Raw genomic sequence first — 10,697 nt, forward strand, 5'->3', positions numbered from 1 at the left:
CACATTATCACAGTTTATTCACTATAGTTTAGAAAAGGGTAATAAAATATGACAATAACTCAAGTTAAACAAGTTAAAGTTAAACTGTGTCAGAACAAATTCATCTTGATAATGTCAGATAACACTTAAGCAAAACATGGTCAGGTCAAAGCATCTGAATAATTATATATATATATATATATACATATATATTTTACATTTGTTTACACTCAGAGTTTGTTGATAAAAATGTTATTTATGTTATTACAATCCATAATTTAGTGTTGAGCAGTTGTTTGGTTTGATGGGTGTCGTTCAGTTCAGTTTGTGAATCATGAGACACTTTAAAGTTTCCGCTGCTGCTCATGTTGCTTCTTTCACATGTTTAAAATAGTTTGTCATGTCAGTTTATGTGAGGGTGTGATGAACACAGGAAATAAAACCCTTGACTGACACTTCTAGAAGATACTGTAAAGTTTCCACTCCACATATAGATACAGCAGCTTTTAACAGTTAAGAAAGACTCTTTAATAGCAGCTCTTAAAGCTGTTCAAATGACTGTGTTTGACCTGCTTTAGATTTGTACATGCAAGACACATTTGTTGTTTTTTTTTAGTTCATTCGTGCTCATGGTCATTTTTCTGATATATGAGTTTTAAAATAGAATCATATATTTTATTAATTGAAAAATAAACTTTTTTTTTGCTATTATTTCTTGTTTATTGGTCTTATTTCAAGTTGTAGAATCAGAGAATCAATTATTATTTACATTATTTTTTTATATTATATTTGAATTGTCAAACATTGTCATTGCATGGCATTGACTCTCATTAACAGCTTCAACACAGACAATGACTGAATCTAGTTTCCATAATGATGAAATCAACATTATCAGAGAAATATCCAGAAATACAGTATAAAAGCATGATTATCTAATTATCATCATGAAAGACAATGAGAAAAGTTTGTACTTTCTGCAAAAGAATAACATCTGAGTCTGAGTCTGAATAATAATTTTATGAACTTTATTTTGTATTACTCTCAGGCCTGATCTTAATATTCACAGTATACATGCAAATGAACAGTAATAATTAGCATTTTTCAAATGATTTGTTGTTATTGTAATATTCAGAGACTTGAAAATGACGTTTGACGTTTTCTGTCTCAAAGTTTCTCACAAATGCTGGAGGTGTTTTTGTGTTTGCATGATAACAGGCTGCTTTTCCGTCCATCTCAAAGCCACAGAAAACTGGTGAAGGTTCAGGGTCTCAGTTTGGTTTGAGTGTGAAGATTAAACGGCTTTATTCAGGAAACCCACAGCGAGACACATGAGACTGAAGATGAACATCGATTGTGCAGAAGACAAAGACTAAGAGGTGCTCATTCAGTGATTCACCTTAAAATTACTGAACGTGTTCTTTTCTTATCAAAAAATTGTCCACGTGTGTTTTGACTTTTTCTTTCAAAACCAGATCAAACAAAATCAAAACAATGAGCTCACAAATCACTGACAGAGAATGTCTGTAATAATCTTTAAATGTCACACATTAATATTGTTAGTACATTTATAATAATAATAATAATAATTCATTACATTTATATAGCGCTTTTCTAGGCACTCAAAGCGCTTTACATTGAGAGGGTATCTCCTCATCCACCACCAGTGTGCAGCATCCACCTGGATGATGCGACGGCAGCCATAGTGCGCCAGAACGCCCACTACACACCAGCTTACTGGTGGAGAGGAGACAGAGTGATGAAGCCAATCAGCAGATATGGGGATGATTAGGAGGCCATGATGGTCAGAGGCCAATGGGCAAATTTGGCCAGGATGCCGAGGTCACACCTCTACTCTTTTCGAAAGACATCCTGGGATTTTTAATGACCTCAGAGAGTCAGGACCTTGGTTTAACGTCTCATCCGAAGGACGGAGCTTGTTGACAGTATAGAGTCCCTATCACTACACTGGGGTGCTAGGACCCAAACAGACCACAGGGTGAGCACCCCCTGCTGGCCTCACTAACACCTCTTCCAGCAGCAACCTAGTTTTCCCAGGAGGTCTCCCATCCAGGTACTGACCAGGCTCAGCCCTGCGTAGCTTCAGTGGGTAACCAGTCTTGGGCTACAGGGTGATATGGCTGCCAACAGAGAAGACAGCACACGCTGTAATAAATTCAGACTTTATTGTAGATGTTTTGATAAGAGTGGGCTCTCCCTCACTCTCTGAGCCTGCTTCTGCCTCATCTTCAATGGAAGTAGGGGAGAGTGGGGTAAGTTGAGCCAATTGGTAAGTTTACCCACCCCCTGTATCTTGGCAACTGTACACTTTTACTGTCATGGGACCATGTTTTTTTGGAACCACCCATAATTTCTGCCAGACTGTGAAAAGGAGAAACACATTGGGGGAATGGAAGGCACCCGTTTACTTTAAAAACTGTTTTTGGCTTGTCAAAGTAAAATTTTAGCATAACAGATGTACTGTACCGCTCCCTAGTGGAACACATTATGGTTGTTTTGACTGAGTTTGATTTCTCAGAAATCAGCGTGTGGATTTGTAGAGCTGTGCGCATGCGCGTGGATGCTTACGCAATCTAGGGTCTGCACCCCACCGAGCGCTGATCCAGACAGAGCTTCTGGTGTAGATCTTCAGTGGATCACCTTAAAATTACTGAAGGTGTTCTTTTCTTATCAAAAAATTGTCCATGTGTGTTTTGACTTTTTCTTTCAAAACCAGATCAAACAAAATCAAAACAATGAGCTCACAAATCACTGACAGAGAATGTCTGTAATAATCTTTAAATGTCACACATTAATATTGTTAGTACATTTATAATAATAATAATAATAATTCATTACATTTATATAGCGCTTTTCTAGGCACTCAAAGCGCTTTACATTGTCAGGGGGTATCTCCTCATCCACCACCAGTGTGCAGCATCCACCTGGATGATGCGACGGCAGCCATAGTGCGCCAGAACGCCCACTACACACCAGCTTACTGGTGGAGAGGAGACAGAGTGTTGAAGCCAATCAGCAGATATGGGGATTGTTAGGAGGCCATGATGATCAGAGGCCAATGGGCAAATTTGGCCAGGATGCCGAGGTCACACCTCTACTCTTTTCGAAAGACATCCTGGGATTTTTTTAATGACCACAGAGAGTCAATACACTTTAAACAAGCAACATTTCCAAGATTTACTTGATATTTAACTGTTTTCAGATTTTCCATCACTATCTCTCTGGTCAAATTTAAAATATCATAACGTATCTTTGTACGGCAGTAATAATTAGAGCTGTAGACTAGTTTGCTTTTCTAAATTCAGACAAAAAAAAAACAAAAAAAAAACCTGGTTTCTTTTTAATCTGGTTTCTTTACTACAACAAAGTGACCTGCTTGTAAATGTCTCAGTGTGTTATGTTTGCAGAGTGTGCTAAAGCTCTCCACTTGTGGTTTTCTTTTGCTCTATGTATATTCATTGGGTCAAACCTAAAACCTTCAACCTCCTGCAGGTGTGATTAAAAAATGAAATGTTTATCTTAGTGACATGGACACAGACTTTCCACTTCCTAAAAAGATGCTGTTAGTTTGTTTAATATATGAAACATAGTAATTATTTTTATAATGTATCCCTATTCAAAATTCAGCTATTCTGCTCCAAAAGGTTTTAGTCAGGTCATCGGAAATATTTGCTAGAGGGAATTACAATATCAAATCTATTTCCAACCAGCTGTAAGTGTGCAATATATATATATATATATATAAACTGCTTTCTTTTCAAATGTTAAAAATACAGCTGTTCAGACCCCTTTGCTTCCTCTAACAGTGGTACATTTTACATTGTTTTACAGCGTGTTCAATTTTACTCTGTGATAAAAAAAGGCGTAAATCTTCTCAGCAGGACAGAGTGTGAATTAATAATGAGCTAATAATGAGATTAATTCTGACTCTGTATTTCGTCCACGGTCTTATTTAGATTTAATATTCAAATATTGCAAGACTGCGATACACACGAGAGCCAATGAGGTTTAAGCACAGTTTAGATCCCTCCCCTTTCTCCTTATATGGCGCTGAGCGGCGCTGCGTCCGTTTGAATTAAAACAAAGTTTGCGGGTGTCTAGAGGCATTTGCATTGATAGGACAGAAGAAGATGATTTCATGTGAGTAATCAATTAAATTTAGACCTGTTTCTCACACAAAGCTGTTTTATGTCTTCAGAAGACTTGCAATTACAGAGCACAAAACGTGTAATTGACTTTACTAACGGTCGCACGCGGGGCTTATGAATCTCTCACTATTTTAAAACAATACGTTAAATAATTATGAAATGCCTCATTATACAGTATGTAAATTAGCATATTAAACATTTTACTCTAAAACTTCTGTAAATATAAACATGACTCAAACAGTAGGCCTATATAACTAGGCCTATACATTTTCTGAAAGAAATGCTGCATGCAAAACTTGCCGCCAAAATACAATAATATGGTTGCCAGGTCTTTAAAGGGGTCATATGATGCGATTTCAATTGTTCCTTTCTCTTTGGAGTGTTGTTAAGTGGTATAATTAATGTATTCCATATGTAGATGTAATATGCAAACTGCAACATTTCAGAGTAAATAAACAGGACGACTATTTTGCCTCCACAATCCCAAATGGTACATATCCAACATGTTTGATATTTAGGACTCTTGCTCTGCCTCTGATTCTCTTTCATCACTGCAGTAATGATGCTGTTTTCTGTTCATCAGCTTTCTGATCACAGTATCAATCTGATTGACAGCTGCAGTGAGATGCTTTAGCGTCACGGGATATTCTGGAGGAAGTCTTCTTGTTGATTCTGGGAAACTTTGGTCCAGTGACTCTGCTAAATATATGTATAAATTACCTGAGTGGAGTATAATAATAAATGATAAGAAACATGATAAATGGATTAATGAAGGAAGATCCACTTTATTTTGCAATGAATATGGAGGCCTCATGATCTACATTCGAGAACTAGACATGCAAGATGCTGGAATTTACAGGATTGAGATTAATAGCCACTGGTCCATCGAAATGACTTTGAATGTGAAAGAAGGTCAGTAAAAAAATTAAGTAAAACTTCTGATGATTTCAAAACTTTTATATATAGAAAATATTATGTGAATTACAGATTCATGTTGTAAAGTGTCAAAGAGAGTGATGGTGAATGTTGGAGAAACTGACAATTTCAGCTGTGAATATTCACAGAATCATATAAATGATGTAAAGATCATATTCAAAGAAGAAAAAGACTCCATTGAGATGATTTACAGCACAAGGAATGGGGAAGAAAGATTCAGTATTTCTGATGACAAACATAAACACATCTTCAGTGTGAGAATCACTGCTGTGACACCAGATGATGGAGGAGTTTATTTATGTGGAGTTTGGATCAGCGGAGACTCGTACAGTTACACAATTATTAACACTGTTCATCTACATATTAGTAAGTACAACACACTCTCAATGAAATCTGGTACAAAACATTCTATGATTGCAACAGATTGAATTACATTTGTGATTGACAGCTAAAGTGGGCGTGTCTAGAGTGAGCGGCTCCTCAGGAGGTGGTTTGATGATCAAGTGTGAACATCCTCAATACAAAACCAACCCAAAATACATCTGTAAAGAATCAGACGGATGTTCAGAGAGGAAGAATCCAGGAGTTCAGGATGAATGGATGGAGAATGGAGATGTTTCTTTATATGACGACACCAGAGCAGGAGTCTTGATGGTGTTTTTTAGAGAGCTGAAAGCTGCAGATGCAGGAACATACAGGTGTGGAGTGAAAGTATCTGACTATACTGAGAGCTTCACTGAACTTCAGCTGCACCTCAAACACGGTGAGCAAACTCAAGTAATTTATCTTATATATTTAAGTATTTGTTCACATTTTTATGTATATTTGTCTTGGTTTATAGATGCAAGATATCCAAAGAGTGTGACTGAATTTGTGTATCTTGGTGGAGAAGTCAACATCACCTGTCAGATCCCAGAGAAACATGAAGTTCATTTCTGCAAAGAGGATAATAATCACACTTATAATCACATCTGCCAAACCATCAGCTCATCTAAAGTGACAGAAATGAATCCTTCATCTGAGAGAAATGAAGAGAGAGTTGTTAGAGTGAGCATCAGTAATGTGAGTGTGAGAGATGCTCAGAAGTGAGAAGTGAGAGGAAGAGAGCAAGCGAGTCAAATGCAGCAGAGGAGATACTGCACAGAGATAACATCTGGTGGTTAAAATGTTTAATGATGATTCAAATTATGCATTATTGATAATTATTGATTGTGACAACACAAAATATCTTGAAAGAAAGCTTTACCATGTTTAGTCTGTGTACGGCTGACTTTTGCTACTCTGTCAGATACATGTATTTGTTAGCATGGCTAGATTGTCTGCTTTATAAATTCACTGCGTTGTTGTAGATGTAGATAATGACACAATGTTTCTGTGTTATCCAGATTTCTCTGTGATCTTCATTATTAGTGTGTGTGTGATTCTGCTGCTGATCGGTGGATTCACTCTGACTGTGTGCAAATTAAGACACAACAGACGAGGTTTGGTCATTTATTATCTGTTGAAACACATTAATAATTAGCTGCTTCAATCTTCAATCAAACTCTCAATCACTGAATGAGTTTCTGTCTCAGATGCTGCTGTACATCTCCAGTTTGTCTTTCTCTTACCGATCAATTCATTTTGTTTTGGGTAATTAGGAAGAACGTCGACATCAGACAAGAGAAAGAGAAAGAGAGAGAAAAATACAATAGTGAGTCACAGTGTAATGAACACATTACTCCAATTCTAAAGTCCTTGCTCTGTATATACTCTATATACTCTAGATACACCCAAGCGTCACTTACGCTCCTCACAAGCTGGTCTACTGGCTGTAAGTGCCTTGAGAAGCTGCTTTAAAGACGCTATAAAATAAGTTATTATTTTTATAAAGTGTTGTCAGTTATTATGTCTTTATCCATGTTTAGTAGTGTGTTCATCACAGTTTTTGTGATAATTACAAGTGTGATATTGTTTTGTCACAGCTAATGATCAATTTTAATTTACACCTCAGTCTCCTCAAAACCTTCCCCCTCCAGCTGCCATTCTTTTAATGTGCATTTTCTCTCTATTTTATCTGCATTCAGTCATCATGTGCAGACAGCAGACGTGATTCTCTCTCAGATCCTGGATCAGCTCAAATGAAGAATCATGATGAATTACCCACAATCCCCTCTGATGAGCTCCTGTACGCTGCTGTCAGTTTCCAGAAGCATGAAGAGTCTCTCAGTGACGCTACAGTCAGATTCAGTAAGATTGAGATTAGCTCTGATTACGCTGCAGTCAGTCACCGCATGACACTCAACTAACTCACTTATAACAGATCATCACACGTTACACCAATATTTTTTAAAAAACATACTATGATGTATACAGTATATATATATAAAGAGTTCAGATGCAAAAGACTCTAAGTGCCATCTGAAATTTTCATCTAAAATGAGCATTTTTATCAGGCTTCTATGTGTAGTTTCAGTAATTTTACTCTATTGGCAATTTATAGGTCCTTTTCTATGCAATTAAAGTGAAATAACTGAAAATAAATATAGAAGCCTGATAAAAATGCTCATTTTAGACAAAAATTTCAGATGGCATTTAGAGGCTTTTGCATCTAAACTCTTCATATATATTTTTTTTTTACGTTTGTTTACACTCACAGTTTGTTGATAAAAATGTTATTTATGTTATTATAATCCATAATTTAGTGTTGAGCAGTTGTTTGGTTTGATGAGGGTCGTTCAGTTCAGTTTGTGAATCATGAGACACTTTAAAGTTTCCGCTGCTGCTCATGTTGCTTCTTTCACATGTTTAAAATAGTTTGTCATGTCAGTTTATGTGAGGGTGTGATGAAAACAGGAAATAAAACCCTTGACTGACACTTCTAGAAGATACTGTAAAGTTTCCACTCCACATAAAGATACAGCAGCTTTTAACAGTTAATAAAGACTCTTTAATAGCAGCTCTTAAAGCTGTTCAAATGTCTCTTTCTCATCTTTCTGAATATTTAGATTTGTACATGCAAGACACATTTCTTGCTCTTTGTCATTTTTCTGATATAAGAGTTTTAAAATAGAATCATATATTTTATTAATTGAAAAATAAACATGTTTTATTTGCTATTATTTCTTGTTTATTGCTCTTCTTTCAAGTTGTAGAATCAGAGAATCAATTATTATTTACATTGTTTTTAATATTATATTTGAATTGTCAAACATTGTCATTGCATGGCATTGACTCGCATTAACAGCTTCAACACTGAAATCAACATTATCAGAGAAATATCCAGAGAAACATCCAGAAATACAATATAAAAGTATGATTATCTAATTCGCATCATGAAAGACAATGAGAAAAGTTACTTTTTGCAAAGGAGAACATCTGAGTCCAAGTCCAAATAATAATTTTATGAATTTTATTTTGTATCACCCTCAGGCCTGATCTTAATATCCACAATACATGCAAATGAACAGTAATTAGCATTTTCAAATGATTTGTTGTTATTGTAATATTCAGAGACTCGAAAATGACATGTTTTCTGTCTCAAAGTTTCTCACAAATGCTGGAGGTGTTTTTGTGTTTGCGTGATAAACAAACTGTTTTTCTGTCCATCTCAAAGCCACAGAAAACTGGTGTAGGTTCAGTGTCTCAGTTTAGTTTGAGTGTGAAGATTAACCAGCTTTGTTCAGGAAACCCACAGCGAGACACATGAACACAGACAGACAGACAGAAGATGAGCATTTATTAGAACATGTCTATTAAAAATACTTTTAAATGTCACCATTATATTGTTTAGTGCATTTAGTACATTTACATGCACATACTAACATACAATTTATGTCAATACTACTTTAACAGAACATAACATAACAGAGTTACTGAATGTGATAAATCAAACATAAGTTTGATTTGGTTATCTTTTTTTAATCAAGGTGTGTAATTTCAGAAAGAAAAAAATGCTCTTTAACCCAGTATTTTTATTTTATTTTATCGTATGTTATTTATTTATTTTATGTCTACTATGTAAAGTGACTTGCTTGTAAATGTCTCAGTTCTTTGTGTTTGAAGGGTGCTTTATTACTGTGGTCAGTGTGCTAAAGATCATCAACATGTGCTGCTCTTCAGCTTGTGGTTTTCTTGTCTTTTCTTTTTTGTCTTTCAAACCAAAGCCCTTCAGCCCCCTGCATGTGTGATAAAAACAGGAACTAGTTCTAAAGTACCCACTGTTAATAACTTTTCCACTCCGTAATAAAGATGCTGTAAATGTGTGGAATATTTGAAAAATAAAAATCATTATAAATAGTTATTTCTCCAAGTTTTTATTGTAGCTGTCTGATTTTCTTACTTGAAGGAAGCTCAGAATTGTTTTTGCTATACAACAAGTACAACCAACTGTAGTAATTAATACGTAAAAATGCATTATTAAATATAGAATCCCTCAGTGCCTTTTGCTCTGTCGCACTGGAACCTCTCCTGAAATAAGACCTGAAATAATACATCAGTGCTTGAAACGGGAAATTAAACAGTCGTTTCTGAACTGTTTTTTGTCTATTTACATTTAGTGCAAATAGCCTGCCTTGTTGGCAGTAATTCCTAGTTGGGCTAGTCAACACTTTAAAAGCGGCTGGTAAAAGATCAGCTTCAGTGGCGCAGATGGTTCAGCGTGTGTCGTAGGCTTTTTGACGCGATCGACCCGGGTTCGACCCCGCCGTTTGCCTAACTTTTTTTTCTCTCGTTTCAAATCTCGTATCACATCATAAAGGCATTTATTTTCAATAAAAATTAAGGGAATAATCAAAAAGTTGAAAATAAAGTATCGGGTAGGGTTAGGTTATGTGTAGGGAGGGCTTTATTGTACCAATAAGGTGGCATCATTTTAATAATTTAAATTAAAATTATAATTTACACTCAATACGTTATTATTGCATACTGTTTTATAATGTACTACAATACCGAAGTGCAGATAATTGCCACTATTTGCAACAAGTAGTATACTTGATAGTAGAAATCCTGCTATTTTAACATAGTGTAAATAGGTATTTGCACTTAGTGTGAATAGCATATTGCTAAAAATACTGCTTTTTTCACTTAGTGTAAATAGAATCCATTGCTAATACGAGATTTGAAAAGTTCGGAAAAAAAAGTTCGGAAAAAGGGGGAATCGAACCCCGGGTCGATCGCGTCTAAAAGCCTACGACACGTGCTGAACCATCTGCGTCACTGGAGCTGGTTTTGTTATAGCCGAGTGTTGATTAGCACAACTAGGAATTACTGACAACAAGGCGGGCTATTTGCACTAAATGTAAATAGACACTGTATTTTTTATTCCAGAGTAAGGGCAATTCATACAATATATTTAAACTGAGCTACTTTAATACCATCTCCGAACTTTCCACCACGACTCTGCTGTTCTTCGGCTGGTTCTTCCCTGTATACGTTGATTGACAGATGTCTCGTCCAGTCAGCGGTGAGTAATCCCAAACCAATGGCGCTGTCTCAAACTATACCTACCTCTTCCTGTTTGTCTGATTTGTCGTTGTGTTTTCTGACTTATTTTGTTTTCGAATTTGTCATTGTGTTTTCTGACTAGTTATAATGTTTTCAGAATTGTGATTTGCTTTGCACTTCACGGCCACCGTA

General features: G+C 35.9%; 1 protein-coding gene across 1 annotated transcript; it reads left to right on the forward strand.

Moving 5' to 3' along the window:
• Positions 1-2,113: 2,113 nt before the first annotated feature.
• LOC107732219 (uncharacterized) lies at positions 2,114-6,170 on the forward strand. The gene is made up of 5 exons (XM_016543499.1): positions 2,114-2,144; positions 4,761-5,057; positions 5,133-5,447; positions 5,530-5,844; positions 5,923-6,170. Exons 1-5 carry the CDS (start codon positions 2,114-2,116, stop codon positions 6,168-6,170), a joined length of 1,206 nt encoding a protein of 401 aa, XP_016398985.1.
• Positions 6,171-10,697: the final 4,527 nt, after the last annotated feature.

This window comes from Sinocyclocheilus rhinocerous, unplaced genomic scaffold, assembly GCF_001515625.1.
Source record: "Sinocyclocheilus rhinocerous isolate Xijiao unplaced genomic scaffold, SAMN03320098_v1.1 scaffold3416, whole genome shotgun sequence".
Lineage (NCBI taxonomy): Eukaryota > Metazoa > Chordata > Actinopteri > Cypriniformes > Cyprinidae > Sinocyclocheilus > Sinocyclocheilus rhinocerous.

Bases quoted from the DNA above. Each gene is read 5' to 3' on its own strand.
- LOC107732219 (XM_016543499.1), top strand. From the start codon at position 2,114: ATGGCTGCCAACAGAGAAGACAGCACACGCT. The intron at 5,058-5,132 runs GTCAGTAAAAAA...TGTGAATTACAG, and splicing joins GACTTTGAATGTGAAAGAAG to ATTCATGTTGTAAAGTGTCA. The intron at 5,845-5,922 runs GTGAGCAAACTC...CTTGGTTTATAG, and splicing joins TCAGCTGCACCTCAAACACG to ATGCAAGATATCCAAAGAGT.